This window comes from Brachionichthys hirsutus, chromosome 7, assembly GCF_040956055.1.
Source record: "Brachionichthys hirsutus isolate HB-005 chromosome 7, CSIRO-AGI_Bhir_v1, whole genome shotgun sequence".
In the NCBI taxonomy this organism is placed as follows: Eukaryota; Metazoa; Chordata; class Actinopteri; order Lophiiformes; family Brachionichthyidae; genus Brachionichthys; species Brachionichthys hirsutus.
Window position 1 is genome coordinate 4324302 of NC_090903.1, and position 17593 is coordinate 4341894.

General features: G+C 54.9%; 1 protein-coding gene across 1 annotated transcript; it reads right to left on the reverse strand.

Annotated features, from left to right (window-relative positions):
- Positions 1-4224: 4224 nt before the first annotated feature.
- LOC137895648 (serum response factor-like) lies at positions 4225-17484 on the reverse strand. The gene is made up of 8 exons (XM_068741139.1): positions 16832-17484; positions 12716-12982; positions 7945-8185; positions 6875-7015; positions 6634-6732; positions 6316-6492; positions 6163-6239; positions 4225-5770 (listed from the first exon to the last, which is right to left on the reverse strand). The coding sequence occupies exons 1-8, from the start codon at positions 17435-17437 to the stop codon at positions 5684-5686; spliced, it is 1695 nt and encodes a 564-aa protein (XP_068597240.1). The 5' UTR covers positions 17438-17484; the 3' UTR covers positions 4225-5683.
- Between the last annotated feature and the right edge of the window lie 109 nt (positions 17485-17593).

The following is a 17593-nucleotide window of genomic DNA, read 5'->3' on the forward strand; positions in this document are numbered from 1 at the left end:
CAGCGATAACTCATGAAATTAACTGTTCCGGGACAGACAAAGCCGTCCACAGTCGTCCTTAGAGGACACCTACCTGGAGACGTCGTCACACACGCCGTGTCCGGGATCCAGTGGCCCACTGGGGGAATCCTTGGCTAGCGTTCCAGAGCTCAGCCGTAACCGCGCCGCTGCCCGTCAGTGGGACGGCCCCCACGCCGCCCGTCAGCGGGACGTCCCCCACGCCGCCCGTCAGCGGGACGGCCCCCACGCCGCCCGTCAGCGGGACTTCCCCCACGCCGCCCGTCAGCGGGACGTCCCCCACGCCGCCCGTCAGCGGGACGTCCCCCACGCCGCCCGTCAGCGGGACGTCCCCCACGTCGCCCCTCAGTGGGACGGCCCCCACGCCGCCCGTCAGCGGGACGTCCCCCACGCCGCCCGTCAGCGGGACGTCCCCCACGCCGCCCGTCAGCGGGACGTCCCCCACGTCGCCCCTCAGCGGGACGGCCCCCACGCCGCCCGTCAGCGGGACGTCCCCCACGCCGCCCGTCAGCGGGACGTCCCCCACGCCGCCCGTCAGCGGGACGTCCCCCACGCCGCCCGTCAGCGGGACGTCCCCCACGCCGCCCGTCAGCGGGACGTCCCCCACGCCGCCCGTCAGCGGGACGTCCCCCACGCCGCCCGTCAGCGGGACGTCCCCCACGCCGCCCGTCAGTGGGACGTCCCCCACGCCGCCCCTCAGTGGGACGCCCCCCACGCCGCCCGTCAGTGGGACGTCCCCCACGCTCCTCGCTATCGGGACACCGAGGCTGAGCTCAAAAAGGAACAAACACCATCAATACAGTCATCAGAGGTAGTCTTCTTCAGAAAGGAAGAGGAAGACATCATTAGAAAAAGGGACAAGAGGGCCAAGTGGGGGGAGAGGAAGAGGCAGAAAAAGAGGAGGAGGAGGAGAAGAGAATGAAAAAAGGGATGAAGGTCAATGGGAGCGGGGGGGGCAATCAAGTTGGTGAGAAGGGCGAAAGGGAGGGAGAAGAGAATGAAAAGGGATGAAGGTCAATGGGAGCGGGGGTGGGGGGTCAAGTTGGTATGAAGGGGAAAGGGGAGGGAGGTGAAGAGAATGAAAAGGGATGAAGGGAGAGGAGGGAAAGGAAAGTATGGAAGACAGGGAGGAGGAGGGAGAGGAAGGTATGGAAGACGGAGAGGAGGAGGGAGAGGAAGGTATGGAAGACAGGGAGGAGGAGGGAGAGGAAGGTATGGAAGACGGAGAGGAGGAGGGAGAGGAAGGTATGGAAGACGGAGAGGAGGAGGGAGAGGAAGGTATGGGAGACGGAGAGGAGGAGGGAGAGGAAGGTATGGGAGAATGGGAGGAGGAGGGAGAAGAAGGTATGGGAGACAGGGAGGAGGAGGGACGTGGGGGAGGAGAAGAAAATGAAAAAGGGATGAAGGGAGAGGAGCGTATTGGAAACATGGAGGAGGGAGAGTAGGGCATAGGAGACGGGGAGTAGGAGGGAGAGGAGGATATGGGAGACGGGGAGTAGGAGGGAGAGGAGGAGTCGTGGGGGGACCAGCAAGAAAAGTCGGAGCAAGAGGAGTCGAGAGAAATGGGGGAGGAGGGGTCAGGTGGGAAGGAGGTGTCCCTGGGAGAGCAGCGGCAGGGGGGCTTGAAGGGGAGCCCCGACGCCGGAACCCTCCTCCGGGTCACTCTCAGGGTGCCGGGCCGGCTCGGGCTGGGAACGGAAAACGTTTTCCAAACCCAGCGCTGAAAAACAAGCAGCCAGAAACAAGTTAAAGTACCTGCAGGAGGTGCAGAAACACACCATTAGTATTTATTTACTAAACAAACAAACAAACAAACACCATCAACCGACTGCCGATTGGTCGATGACTCATCCTGAGTTTATACCTACAATAAATATAAACATTCGTATTTAAAGAGCGCGTCTGTTTGAATCTGTTCTACGCTTCAATAACGTGAAAACAAAGACAAAGAGGCCAAATGAAAAAACAAAGTTGTTCTTGTTCTCGTTAAGTACGAGCGGGTTAGAGCAGGAAGACATTCTCCAGCGTAGCTAAAGAAATTCTCCGTCCCGTGATTTTTAGCAGAAACACAAAACTGTCTGCTTCATTTCAACAATGTGAGCTACAGATTTCTACAGAGACAGAAGGTTCTCTAGCGCAGGGGTCCCCAACCGCCGGTACCGGTCCGTGGGCCGTTTGGTACCGGGCCGCGGAGAAAGATGAAATAAACGTACATTATTTCCGTTTTATTTATTATCCGAGTCAGAACGGTGTTTTATTTTGAAAAATGACCGGATCCGTCTAATGACTCACTCTCGGCGCATTTAGAGTTATCGTTAAATTGAAACCTACAAGCGAGCGAAATGAATAAAAAAAAAAAAAAACGTCTGAAAAGTTTCTTTGCGAAGGGGAAAAGGCCCAGCGAGGAGACGGAAGAAGAGGCTCCAGCTTCCAAAAAAAAAAGAAATCTGCATTCAGCAGACACCACCACGAACCCCACTGAAAATACGGATTTATCACGACAGGAGATTCCCACGAACCGAGCCGCTCTGCATAATACGCAGCGACCGGCTCTCCAATGAGGCAACGAAGCCTCCAAAACTCCTTCTCCACTTGGAGACCAAGCATCCCGCATTAAAAAAACAGCCTTTGGAGTATTTAGAAAGAACAAAAACGTGAAAAGGAAGGACAGCAGCAATTACCGAGGGCCGCCACATCAACAAACGGTGGCTAACCGTATTGCTAAGGCTAAGAAGCCATTCACTGTTGGTGAAGAATTGATCCTTCCCGCCATTAAAGACATTCTCCAGCAGATCAACTGCTGGAGATCGCAAATGGCGGCGGCCTTAAAAGCATGTTCGAGACAACAACTCTGCCCGTGTTCTGGATTAAAGTCACGGCACCGAAAACCCTGCTGCCATTTCCGACGTCCTATCGGTGTGAAGCGGGGTTTTCTGCACCGACCGAAACCAAAACTAAATTACGGAGTAGACTGGACATGAGCAACACACTTCGGGTGTCGTTGTCTCCCATGACCCCGAGATGGGACCGTCTCGCTGCAGAGAAAAAAGAGGTTTGGGACCGCTGCTCTAGCATCTCATGCTAACATTTGCTGCTTTAACAGCAGAAACTGAAACACTCAGATTAGCTTCTCTGTACTGGAAGATTTTAAAATTATTTCTAAATTATTGTACAGACCTTCTTACTTCACATTAAACGTGACGGTTTAGTTTGGCATCACTTTTAATCCTTACATATCTTAACTTATTCACAAGTTATTGACTCAACTTTCGGGGCCAGACGGCAGTTTTAGCATTAGCATTAGCATTAGCACTTGCTAATTCTTACAAGATTCTCAAAATAGCGAATTAGAAGCGAGGGAGAGGGAGCCAAATGGCAGTTAAGCTGCTTTAATATTAGTTTTTCTACATCCAACATTCAAACCTACAATTTCCTCAGAAATTATTTTCTACTTGTTAATTCTTACTCTCTCAAAATACTGCAATGGAGAAACTACATTTGATTCAATTGAAACTTGCACTTACCATGTTAGCAGGTCTTCTTCTGAAGTCGTGAGAAGTTGTCTTCAAGAAGAATAAATCTCTGGAAAAGGAATTCTCTAGAAAAGTGCTCAATAAAGGTTTCGGGTCGCTGCAGGTGAAGTCCGCCGTCTGTCAGTTTACCGCCTCAACAGTAAATGAACGAAAGCCGCCCTCCGGAAGGTATGGTTTCGCAGATGACGTCACATCCGGGGCTTTCGCGAAAAATGCGAAATATGTCGGTCCAAAGCACGTTTAAATGTTGTTGTTATTGTTGTATGTGGTACACCTACAAATGTGACCACATTGTTTTAAGTTTGCCAATTGGTAATTATAAATATTCATATTTTAAACATTTTTATTTTCGATACAAAATTATTCTACGGTCACTGTTACATTTTCTTTCTAATTATCATTCGTATTTTTGCTTTCCTGTATTTATGAGTATGGGGGACTCGTTGCAAGGCGGAACCTTTGTTGCGAGGTGTTGCCGCGGGGAGAGTTTGACGGAGAAACTTCCAGATTGCCCAAATGCATTCTGGAAGTTCAAGGCACGGCTCGTGCGTTTATTCTTCCGTCCCTTTTCATGTATTTACAGGTAAATACGTGGTGAAGTACAACCAAGAACATGAACGTAGGATCTTTGAACCATGTGCTAAATTAAAAAAGACGTGGTCGCTGTCAGTCGTTCATTGGTTCATCTTGGTTTTATTACAAAATGTCTGTACAATAAAAGAAAAGAAAATACTCAGAATAACTTCTTTCAATGACAAAGCAAAACCCCCAAATGATTAAATAATCTCCGTACAGTATTTTAAACCAGCAGATAATATGGAGGAGCTGAATCTGTGACGTTCAGGAGCACGCCGGAGCTCGCAGCGTCGAGGTGACGACTTCCACGCCCCGAGTCATGTGGACGAGAACTAAGAGCATCCATTGCAGTGAATGAAAAAAGAGGCACTACGGCGCAGAAAGAAGCCTCTCGGCCCGATGACTCGCTGAACAGCGGAGCTTCACACTGGGTCTTAGAGCTCCAAGAGGACACCTCAATTTAGAGCTCTTTGTTTCTCCAAATCAAGAATCTGGGACTCAATGCCCCCCCCCCCCCCGACTCACAGACGAATCAGAGCAACAGGTTTACATCACGCCACCTTGGAAACGACCGGACGATAAAGGTTCGTTTGTCTAAAGCCAGAAACCCGAGGCTCTCAGGGAAGCATCAATCAACACCTTCAAAGGTGTTAAAGGACTTCTACTGCATGTGGTCGTTTTAAGTACTTCACTTGTGTGTGTGTGTGTGTGTGTGTGCGTACACACAAAATATAGAGCGCATTATGTTGCAAAACCCCATCAGATTGTCAGAGTTCCTTCCTACGCTTGGTGAAAGTACCAGATCAGAGCTCCGGGAGGGAACCTAAAAAAGCCAAACCAGAAGGTCACCAGAAGGTCACCAGAAGGTCACTGGTGGCCCGGCGTCTTCATCCTGTTCACAGGGCGTCTCGTTTCCCTCTCGTAGTGAAAGCTCCCAACAGCCTGAGATCATAACACGGCGATATATTAAATCAATTTACATGGAAATGTAAATTATTCACTTCTTTATGCAAATTATTACCGTTTACATCCAAACGCACGACATTAAAATAAAAACAACGACCGGTTCATGCAGCAACTAACTCAGGCTAGAAAATACAACTCGTCAATAAAAAAAAACAAATATGTACATTTCCGATTTGTTTTCTTTTTAAAAGCCCACCCATTTTACAAACCCCAGATATGCACGTGCACACACACACACACACACGCACGCTTGTGCACAAGTTGCTCACACTGGAACATTCAGACAAACGGATGTCTCTTTGGCTGGTGTGAGGCTCTGGCACCGTGCACGTCCCAAAAAAATAAAAATAACACCATTTAATGACATAGAAAATAGCTTCAGGTGATATTTCCTATGCGTTTACGAATATATATATATATATATATTTATATCCCAAACATACTGTATACAAGGGTCGGACACACACACACCCTTAATTGTGTGTACTCGTGTATTTTAAACATTCAGAAGTGTGACGTGAGGCTCTGTAGGAAGGCATCCATAAATAGAGATGTCTCTCAGTCCGTGTCCGTGGGGAGGGGGTCAGGGGTCACTTTGAGTTGTGTGCTGCGTCCAGGTTGACCACCTGGAGCTCCGTCAGGTTACTGCTGCCGCTCGACTGCTGGCCAATCACCATCTGGGGACGAAAACACAGCGGCGTGAGGAGACGATGCGGCGCAGAGCGACAGCCAATCAGGAGCCGCCACGGGCCGAAATCCTGCAGCCCTGCTTCCCGTTACGTAATAGTAGTATTCAGTATAGTATACGCAGTAGATGTATTTATAACACATACTATCAGATGAAAATATTTCACTCTGATCCGCATCGATGGATTCAGAGACGTTTCAGAAGGTGAGTGAACGCCACGCTCGTGTTTCCCCGTGCGCCGCTACCGCGTGTTTAGCGCCAGGCGGCGAGCCCGTGGCCCGTGGCGCCCCGCATGCCGGTGCTCGGTTAGTGCAGTCAACGTGGCATGCTGGTTGCAGAGGGAATAAGAGTTTCACTTGTGAAATGCAGATCTTGCCGTACTGGATGTAGCTGCACCGCTGAGACGGGAATCTGCACCGTGCCGGGGGGTGCCGTGAGGAACACCTGCGGGACGGCACCTGGGGGAGGGGGGGGGGGAAGAGGGGGTTGAATAAAATAAATGAAACAGCATTCTGTGCGTGTTCAGCGTCTCACCGGCGTCTTGCGCCTGCATGGCCGAGGTGCCCTGGGAGAAGGCGTTGAGCACCGCCAGCCCGCCGTCGGCCAGGGACGGCGTGGACGCGTACATGACCGTGTGGGGGGGGGGGTACATCATGTGACCCGCCACAGACGTCGGCACCGACGACGTGACGATGGTTGCTGGGAGACTCGCTGCCGCACGCAGAGGGAGGAAGAGGATAAAGCGTCACTGACAGCGAGACGCTTTGCACACGTTTGACCACCAGATGGCGTCGACCGTCCATCTGAGTCCCTAAACCTCTCCTGGGGGGCTGATTTTAACCAACAACCCACCAGTGGAGTTCGTCGACGAGAGGGAGAGCTCCGGGCTGCCGTCGCTGTTGGGGGGGGGCTGGACCTGGATGGCCTGGAGCTGCTGGGTCACCCCCGCCCCTGGAGACACGCGATGGGAACACAGTCATCAAAGGGCCCACACAAGGAGCAGCAGTGGGGGGGGGATCGTTAGCAGTGCTAGCAGCAGCTTTGTGTAAGCAGGCAGCGGTGGGGGGGGGTGAGGGGGGGGGGGGGGGGTCACCTGTGAGGGAGACAGCAGCAGGGAAGCGGAAGACGGCTTGATGCCCCTGCTGCGGCTGCGCCGCCAAGGCCTGGCCGTGCTGCCCCTGGAGGGCCAGAGAGTGCTGCTGCAGCTGGCTCAGAGGAATGGTGGGGGTGCCTGCTGGAGGGGGGGGGCACACACACACACACACAGGGAGGGCAGTGAGCGGTAAAGAAGACGGACGGCAGCCGCCACCAGCTGTCCCGTCTCCAGTGCGTACAGATCATTCATCCAGGAAGTCGCTCCAGCTGAGGGACTCCAGGACTGCAGACGAGCAGACGATCATGTTTAAATGATGAATGAAGGGGGGGGGGGGGGAACGACAACAGAGCCCCCAATCGGAACCTTCGCATGGTCAGCGAATAAAAGGCTACCGACAGGAACGCTAATGTCACGGCGCTAAGAGGGCCGAGTCCCAACGTTAGCTCAAATGCTGCGTCACCTGCTCTACCCGGCGCCGCTGCTATGTGCCAGGCAGGTGGAGAGGAGAGAGGGACTAAAGACGGGGGGGGCGGGGGGGTCTGGCTGTCATTCAGCTGTCAGTAACGTTCAGCGGCCGCCGCTAGAGAAGCAGAGGCGTTAAACGTCTGGATGGTGCTCGCTCTCCTTTCTGTGTCCCGTCCCTCCAGTCGACACGGACACTTCCTGGTGTCCCCGCCCGGGAAACGGAGCGCTGCTCGCCGAAGCAGCCCCCCCGTGTCGACCAGCCTCATCAAATGACCCGTCCACATTAAGGTTCCAGAGCGCTGAGGATTTGACCTGGTTGACAGTATCCGCCCCCCCCTCCCCGTTTGTTTGTTGGGGCCTCAGAGTCAAGGGCCAATCAGAGGCGGGGCCATCCGTCCACACCCTCCCTGCATATCCGGGGGCTTGGCAAGACCCGAGGGTCGTACGTGATGCCGACCGTTTACGGGCCGGAGGAAGAGACAAAGGCTCGATGCAATTCAAATTCTGATCCGGTAACAAGCGAGGACCGGGGGGGGCGGAGAGACAGACGGGACAGAGGGGACAGAGGGACAAAGGGGACAGAGGGACCGGCAGCTACGTACCGGGCATGAAGGTGAAGCCGCTGGGCAGCTGCATGACCCCGGCCGACGCTCCGGCCGTCTTCAGGACGGTACCGTTGGCGCTGATGTTGCCGCCGGCCGAGACGGGCGCCAGGTAGTTGGTGATGGGAAAGGACGGCCCGCTGCTCACCTGCATGGTGGTGGAGGCGGTGGGGGCCGTGGGCTGGGCGCTGCTGGCGGCGCCGGGCAGGCTGGCCACCGTGAACGTCGGCTTCAGAGTGTCCTGTTGGAGAAAGCGAGCGGCGTGAAGACAGCGACGGGGCGCCTGGTCGGACACTCGCTGGTGGAGGCGGGACTTAGTGTTCTTCATCAGAACCCGGATAACAGCTGGAAGCTCAGAACCAGCGATCAATGAATAAGCGCTGCCGGTTGGACAGGGAGCGTCACCAGCCACGGAAGCTCAACCAGTCGACCAATCAGCCTCCGACAGGCGGGGACACGCCCCCCTGGACATTGTGCATCTCTGAGCAGCTCAACTGCACCACGGCGAGGCGACCCTGGACCCTGGTGACGTCCAGCGTCTGGAACCGTCCAGCCGTAGCGTGGCGCCGCAGCGTTAGCGTCCAGGCACCAGCAGCACGTGTTGGCGAGTCGGGCGTTCAGCCTGAACCCGAAGGCTCAGCAATGCTTTCCTACGCGCCGACGCAAACACGAGAGACCAACGACCCGTGACAAGCGGGACGGGGACGGGGACGGGGACGGGGACGGGGCCCACACACCCCAGAGGCCGGGGACGCGTCGCCTTCACCTGTGGCCGACATGTAGCTCTCGGGTTTGCGTGAGTCGCTGGAGGAAGCGTTTTTATGCTAATGCTAAGAGCCCTACTCCAGGAGGGGGTCCAGACATGCAGCATCACGCGCCGGCTGCCCGGCAACAACAACAACAACAACAACAACACAACGTCACACGGTGAAACACGGTGGGGGGGGGGGGGGACGAACTGCTTGGGGGAGGCCGGCGCTCTCAGAGTGCTTTTCTAGTTTGCTCTGCTGCAACGTTTAAGCTCCCGAACAAACGCCTCACTGTATTCAGCGCTAGCCTGGTGCATCGGGAGGAAGAGGAAGAGGAAGAAGAGGAGGAACAACAAGGAATATCTGCCGTTAAAAGCTGACAGCCGTAGGTTCCCTCTCCGAGGATGGATCGGACTTTTCTCTGTAGACCTCATCCTGGGGGGGGGGGGGGGGGGGGGGTTGCTTCACTACTCATTACACAACAGCCGGCGGGGACACGCCCCCTTCGCTCTGTTGGTTTTTATACGTGACTGATTAAACGGGTGAGAGAAACGCCGCCGTGCCGAGGAGCGGCTTCCTCCACGCTACAGTCAGCGCAGAGCAGCTCCCGGTCCCGTTGAGGGGACAGTCCAAGGTCCTTTACCTCCACCGGGGGGGTGGGGGGGGGGTAAACTCACAATCCCTCAATCAGCTAAACATATTAGCATATTAGCGCTACCGTTCCCCTCAGGAAGATTCATCCGCGCGTCACACGGCCATCAGCTCATTTCTATTCTGATGAAAGCCTCACAAATGAGCTGTAGTCACGCCTGTAACCATGGAAACAAGATAAAAATGCCAGGAACCTTTGGACTAGCAAAAAAAAGGCACCGCTTTAGTCTGGAAAGTGACGGGCCGAAGCTCTTCCTGGACCGTCTCCGGCCCCCCAGAGGTCGGCTGCAGGTCACAGCAAGGAAGCAAAGAATGGGTCAAGACGGGCCCGGAAGGAGAGGTCAAAGGTCACCGCACAAATCAACCGGTCGAACCGCTGCGTGCCATAGGGGGCAGCAGAGAGCCCGTCTGCCAGGCCGGGTTGGCCCAGAGAACGGGCAAACAGCTGAGGGCGTAGACAGCTGGGAGGAAACCCGAGCCCCTCTGAGGGGGGGGCATTAACCCTCTGTGGGCCAGCTGGGGTAACAGGAGGGCACGTGTGAAGACTAAGCCGCTCACACCAGCAGTGCCGAGATGCTTCTCACAACCCCCCCCGCCCCCGTCTGGCCCGACCGAGGTTCTGGTCTCCGTTAGCCAGTCGACAAACGGCGCCGGCTTTCAGGGGCGCGTCGTAAACACACAGCGGTGGAGCGTCACCCCCTCCATGATGGTCTGAGCCTCAGCACCATCACCTCCATCACTACAGGTAACCCTCACCATCTCAGGAGGGGGGGGGGGGGCGGCCCCGACCTATTGAGGACTAAGTTAAAAGAAAATAATGAAAATACTCGAGATTTTTGAATGAGATCAAACTGCAGATAACTGCAGATTTTATCTGTATTTTTTTTTTTATCCTTTAATAAATGAAAAGATGGAACCAATTTGGAACCAAAGGGCCATCCCTGTTTTAAACTCCTCCCCTCACGCTGGGAAATTAACAAATCGCATTTGAGCAGGAGCAGCAGCATATTTACATAGAATAATCAGTCCTGCAAGTGGATCCCCTCGACTCAGCGTATCATGGGGGGGGGCATAATAATAATAATATTAAGTGTTAAGTGTAATAATAAATCAAGTGTTTAACATTCCCCTGCTGCGTCTCTGGTTAGAGAATAAAATGCTCTGTTGCTCTGCTAGACAAGCAAGCCCCCCCCTAACGAATCAGGAAATAAAACCGTAATTAAAAGGCACACCAATGATTTCTCTCCGAGGTGACAACTGGCCGGAGCCGGTCGTGCAGCTCGCCGGGGGCCTGGTCCTCGTCTAGTCTCCCGCGTGCTGCCCCCCCCCCCCCCGTCTGTCACCCGGCCAGCAACATGGAATTCACAGCTCCATTTGGGACTGCTAAAAAAGGCAAGGCAGCCCAAGTGGAGGAGGTGCAGCCAATGACGGCTGACCTGTCCAGTTGCTCGCTGTAAAGTAAGGGGAGGGGGGGGGGGGTTGACATGAAGTCGCTCCCCCCCCCCCCCAGACATGCTGCTCTCCCTCCTCCTCCTCCTGCAGTCCGTTCTCCCCTCGCCGACTTCAGCCACACAAGAGGACATCAGAACGCGTCAATTATTTTACGCTGAAGCTAAATGATCTCATTAATCCGTCTGGAGAGACAAACTCTAAACGAAGACGCCGCCAGACGAGCGGAGAGACGTCCCAAGATGCATCTGCTCCAAGCGTCCCAACGAGGAGAGCAACGGGTCCAGTGAGACTCACGCCGTTTCAGCTCCAGGCTGTTTCAGCTCCGGTGTCGCTGCCCCCCCCCCCAGAGTCAACGGAGCCCGACGTCAGACCGACAGCCAGATCATTAGAACACGCGGCGCTGAAGGAGGAGCCGTGCGGTGGGTCTGGACCACACAACCTTATTCTAGAGTTGCTCGTGGTAACCGATGCTTCTTCACATTCAGTGTGAAGCCATTTCCTTTTTTTTTTTTACATGGTGGGTCAGCAGCAGCGTTACCGTCGTGTTGGTGGACTTCCAAACACAAAACACACAAAGCACAACACCGCTACATGCTAAACGCGGGATTAGCGGCGTCTGATTGGTTGATCGCCGGTGTCAGCATCCTGCAGACTCCTCCTTCGCCACGTCAAACACAAAACAAACTGGATGCAGCTTCAGAGCGGCGTTTTGAAATCCTCCCATCGCGCTCCTCTACTGAAGCAGCCGACGTTCCAACGTGATTCTACGAGCACTAAATCATATCTCCTGAGCAGTGCCCCCCCCACCCCAACCCCCCCGCTGCAAACCCTCCACTGTTTAGACTAGCCCGGCCTGTATGTATGACATTCTGCTCTGGTGATGAAGTGTCCAGACGCCGCAGCGGTGCACGCCGTCTGTGATCCGGGTTACGGTCTCTCTCTCTCTCGCTCTCTCTCTCTCGGCCCTGCAGCGGGATCAGAGGTCACTGCCAGCCACCTAAATAGACATCACGTGAAATGCTAGGTATTACTCAGATGTTTCCATTCCACCTGCTCATATCTGCATCCATACCTCTCCTCCATATCACCAAATGAGAGGGGGGGCGGCGGGGGGGGGGGGCAATCACAGGACTCCAAAGACAGCTGCAGCTTATAAGGAATGCGAGGGGCCTCAGCCAAGGGAGCAGGCAGGGAAACCATACCATATAAGGCAACAGCGGCGCAATCTAAGTTTTATCAATGAGCAGAGCGGGCGTGAGAGTAGCTTAGCATGCAAAGGTTGCCCCCCCCCCCCCCATCCCTGACGGGGTATGGTTCCAGTTAGCCGGCGCTTTGTAAAAACAGCACGCAGGCAAACAGGCCGGGAAGCGCCCGTCACAAAAGGGGCGGGATCAAAGCGGGCTCTCTTTCATCTCAGCATGCAGCGGCATGAAGGTGGAGACGGTGGAGGGTGTCTGCTGACGGGTTCATCGCCGCGCCGCGCCGCGAGATTCAGATTCAGATTGACCTCCGACCCCTTCCCGCTCAACATCCCACATCGATGCGTGTTCAGGAATATCGGTCCTGCTGCATCCCCAGGGTTCTCCACCAGGGTTCTCCACCAGGGTTCTCCGGCTAACACAACCCAGTGATTTATCGGCGGGACCGTTACGAGGCTTTCCTGGATGAGAGGTCAGAAAGGAAAAGCAGGCAGCTCCCTTCCGTCGGTGGTGCCCCCCCCCCCCCACGGTGTGAAACCCAGGGAAGGAACGCTCTCCGGTTTAATGAAACGATGACTCGGCACGAAGAACCGAAGCGGAGGCCTCACGCGTCAGGCGAAAGTTCAAAACCGTTCAGGACAGGACGAAGATGATTCTCGATGGGTGTTTTTTTTTTTTTGGATGACCGCTCAGCATCGGCACACCTTCCACTCTTCTCACCTTTGTCTCGCCCATGCTCTCCGATTCAGACACCTGGTAGGTGAGATCCGTCTCCTCGAAGCCCGTGGCGCTCATCCGCTGGTCCATCGAGGGGTCCGAGCGCGGCGGCGAGTCGGGCGAGTTGAGGCACGTTTGGATCAGGGCTTTGCCCGTTTCGCTGGTGATCATGGGCTGGAGTTTGCGGGTGGCGAAGGTGTAGACGTGGCCCGTTTCACTGGCCACGAGCAGCAGAACCTGCGTCCCCGTCAGGGTGGAGAGCTCGTACGCCTGGGATGGGGGGGGGGGGGGGGGGGGAGAGAGAGAGGACACAAGCGCCCAAATTACAGTGTGAATAAGGGTGAAGCTGCAGAACGCCCCCCCAGAGCGAAGCTGCAGAACACCCCCCCAGAGCGAAGCTGCAGAACGCCCCCCCACAGGGAACCTGCAGAACGCCCCCCCACCGTGAACACTGACGTCTGGCACTACTCGACTCAACATGAGATAAGGCCCCCCAGAATAGAAACTGCTACGGTTCAAGAGACTGGCTCTCGTGGACTGGGAGGGGCGTGTCTTAACACACGGGTGAAACATGAGGCCAACGCCTCAGCCTGCCGTCCTGGGATTCACCTCCACGCCAGACACGGCGCATCTGAAGCGTCGACGCCATCGATTCCTGTGAGATCCTTCCCATCGCTGACTCGGGTTCAAGCCGCTGATGAACGTGCAGCTGGAAGCTGCCGTGCAGGGCGAGGAGGCGGAGACTCATCGCGTTCACATTCAGGGACTTTACTGAGCCATTATTAAACCAGGCATTCATGCAGGCCTGCTAGATCGGGGCCTTCATCGTGGGCCGTGTGAGTCCGCTGAAGCTGACAACACGACAACAGAGAACAGGAAAGCTCCTTACGATGGAGCTCCACCTGAGCGACCTTAATCACGCAGGCGTGTGCTGAGCGGGTTGAAAAAGGAATCCCTGGCTGCTCGTACACTTCACCTGCGTCGTCGCCAGCGCAGGTAATGAACGGCTCCTCCTGCAGCAGCATCTCTGCTGATCAGCTCTGCAGCTTCCACCGAGGAGACTCAAGCAAGGGGGCCTGATGCTCGGCCAACATGCAGCACACACGTGTGTGTGAGGCTACACAAAGCCCAGAGCAACACAAAAACCAGAGCGACACAGAAACCAGAGCGACACAGAAACCAGAGCGACACAAAAACCAGAGCGACACAGAAACCAGAGCGACACAAAAACCAGAGCGACACAGAAACCAGAGCGACACAGGAACCAGAGCGACACAAAAACCAGAGCGACACAGAAACCAGAGCGACACAGAAACCAGAGCGACACAGAAACCAGAGCGACACAAAAACCAGAGCCACACAGAAACCAGAGCGACACAGAAACCAGAGCGACACAGAAACCAGAGCGACACAAAAACCAGAGCGACACAAAAACCAGAGCGACACAGAAACCAGAGCGACACAAAAACCCAGAGCGACACAGAAGCCAGAGCGACACAAAAACCAGAGCGACACAGAAACCAGAGCGACACAAAAAACCAGAGCGACACAAAAACCAGAGCGACACAAAAACCAGAGCGACACAGAAACCAGAGCGACACAAAAAACCAGAGCGACACAGAAGCCAGAGCGACACAGAAACCAGAGCGACACACAAAGCCCAGAGCCACACAAAACCCAGAGCGACACAAAAACCCAGAGCCACAGAGAAACCAGAGCGACACAGAAACCAGAGCGACACAAAAACCAGAGCGACACACAAAGCCCAGAGCCACAGAGAAACCAGAGCGACACACAAAGCCCAGAGCCACAGAGAAACCAGAGCGACACAAAAACCCAGAGCGACACAAAAAACCAGAGCGACACAGAAGCCAGAGCGACACAACGCTGTAAGTTTCCCTGCTTTGCTGATGCGCAAATATTCATGGAGGCAGGATGGACTCTGCATCTACGGAGGTAATTGGGTTCATCCATCTCTCTCTCTCTCACACACACACACACACACACACACACACAAACGTGCACCTACGTAGTCGTAGCATAAGAAAGTATCAGTACTGTAAGGAGACGGTGGCGCAGGTGGTTGAGCGGGTCATCCTATGATCGAGAGGTTGGTGGTTCGGTTCCCGGCTCCGGCACTTGTGTCCTTGAGCAAGGCGCTTCACCCACGTTGCCCGTGTGAACGTTGTGAGCGAGTGAATGGCTACTGTCAGTCTGCCCTGGGGCAGTAGTGGCTTCACCGCAACCAAGTACGGAGTGAATGAATAATACACAATGTGAAGCGTCTTTGGGTACCTTGAACTGCGCTGTATAAATTATTATTATTTAATACTGCAATATTTGTGGCACTCGTGATCTCGGTTTTGTTTTTCTGCAATGATCGGGTCGTTTTAACTCGTCTAGATCTAGAGCTCTCTGGATTGAAAGGGAACAGGAATAATCACAATCACATCGTTTACATCGGAAACAGGAAGTTCCACTCGACAGCATGGGGGACCGATTTCAAACTGGAATTAGAGAAAGTCAGAATTGAATGATCGGAATCTTGAAATTAATCCCGATCACAGGAATTAAACTTTTAACATTGTCAAGGTCAAAACACACACACACACACACACATGATTAATATCGAGATCTGCAGTGATGTCAGAACCGACGACAAGCTGGAGGCGGGACCTGCCGGTCGAACACAGCCTACTGGACCCCAGCAGCCAATCACGTTGGGCCTGTCGCAGCAAAGTTCAGATGACGCCGCGCTTGCGTCGTCACTCTCCTCCTGCTGAGAACCTGGTTCAAACGCCAACAGCGAATAAGAAGCTCCGCGTGAGGAGCGTCAGAACGGCCGCCATGCCGGCGGTTTGAAGCAGGCCAACCAGAACTAGCCACGCCTGAAGCCGCCGTCCAGGACGTGTGGCGGGCGGAGCGCCATCTCCAGCGACGCGACGGATACCTCAGGATGTAACTGCGAGTAGAGTCGTAAAACGAGAGCCTTCAGAGGACAAAGTGAACACAGAGTATCCTTCAGATACACGAGAGTCCCGCTCTGGAAGCTAAATCCGGAGCGTTACCGGAGTCGAAGGGTAACGGTTCTTGTTTTCCGATCCAGCCATCGCTCTAAATCCCCAAACACAGGCCGACGCCTGAATGCCTGCCGTCAATCAAACCTGTGTTTCCTGTCATGAGAACAGAGAACAGAGCATCCTCGTCAGGAAGAGCATGAATAAAAACACGCCCCCTCTGGAGAACAAAAAATTAGAGCTGGAAAAAAAACAAACAACAGAACCGAAAGTACTGGTTGTGTAATCCAGCACAGCAAAGTGAACTTAAGTTGTGTGATCTAAATCTAAAGTGCATGAAAGGAGACGTGCTTCACATCTTCAAAGTGCAACTACAGTCAGCCCCGCCCCCGAATGAATATTCCACCCACTTGTCGATTTCGGTGACGGCTGACAGCGTGGGCAACGCTTTCAGAAATCTCTCATCAGCACCGTTTGTCAAAATAGAGCCCACCGTGAAGACGCCCCCGTTTCCACGGCAACAGTCTGAGCTGCATATAAAACGTGAAAACACACTAAAAAAAAAAAAGAAAACGGGGTTTAGGGTTTAGATCTTAGTGCTTTACTTTGACGGGACATTCCCAGCTTGGCTCGAGGACCTCCAGGGAAAGGTGCTGCAGGTATCGATCCCTGACCGGCCATGGACGCGCGCACGCACACGCACGCGCACGCACGCACGCTCACACACGCTCCTCTCTTCTGTCCTCCAACCCGGGTTCCCCGGGGTTGAGTGTTTACACTGGCAGGCCCGCTGCCGCTTCACGCCACATGGCTGCACAGCGAAGCCCCGCCCACAATGAAAGTTCTGCAGCGCCGAGTCCGGAGCGGGAACGGAGGTGCGGGAGCTGGTTCACGTCTGTCTGCCAGAGGTGCGTGTGCGTGCGTGCGTTTCGTGCGTGCGTGAGAGAGACATGAAGGAGGGGGGGGCAGGGTCACAGATAGAATCGTCATTTGGTCAGATCTACTTCCGGTTGGGTCACACTGGTTTGCTCTGCGTGCGCGGACCCGTCGTTGTGTTATTATTGATCAATCAGGTTAATCGATGACGGGGGGCGGGGCTCACCTTCTTCATGATGCCCGTCTTCCTCTTGCTGAACGTCGTGTAGCGCCTCAACTTGTTGTCAATAAACTCCATCTTGATCTTGACGCGCCCGCGCGTCTTCTTCCCGGGCTTCGCCCCCGCGACCCCGCCGGGCACCATGCCGTAGCCCCCGGGGGGGCCCCCCGCCTCCTGGCCGGTCACCGCCGCCTCCAGCTCCCTCTCCCGCTTCACGCCTCTCCTGCTGTCCCCCACCGGCTCGTCCTCGTCCCCGGAGTCGGAGTCGTTGTCAGAGCCGCTGCACAGAGTAGCCGCCTCCCGGTCCCGGTCCCGGTCCGGGTCGAACCGGGCTCCGTGAGCCAACACGATCCCGCCGCTCTGTAACGGGTTCAGCCCGGTCCCGTTCCCCGGTCTCGCGCCTCTCGGACCCCCTGGACCATTAGCCCCCAGCATCGCGACAGCGTCTCTTGGCCCCGGTCGCCCGGTACCGACTCCCGGTAAGTCTTGCCCTGCTCTGATCAGAACAGGACGAATCCCGCTGCCGACGAACCCCGATCCGTGTCCCGTCGTGCCTCTACCTGAAGCGGATCCGTTCCCAGATGATGCCGAACCGATCCGACTCGGTAACATTCTATTTACCGGACCGAGTCTCTTACGCACCAGCCCCCCCAGCCCCCCCCCCAAAAAAAAGCTGGACTCTCGTCGCGTTGTCTCGTTACCGACTGATAAAATGCAAAAAAAAAAAAAAAAAAAAAAAAAAAACACGGCCGGGCCGCGAAACGTAAA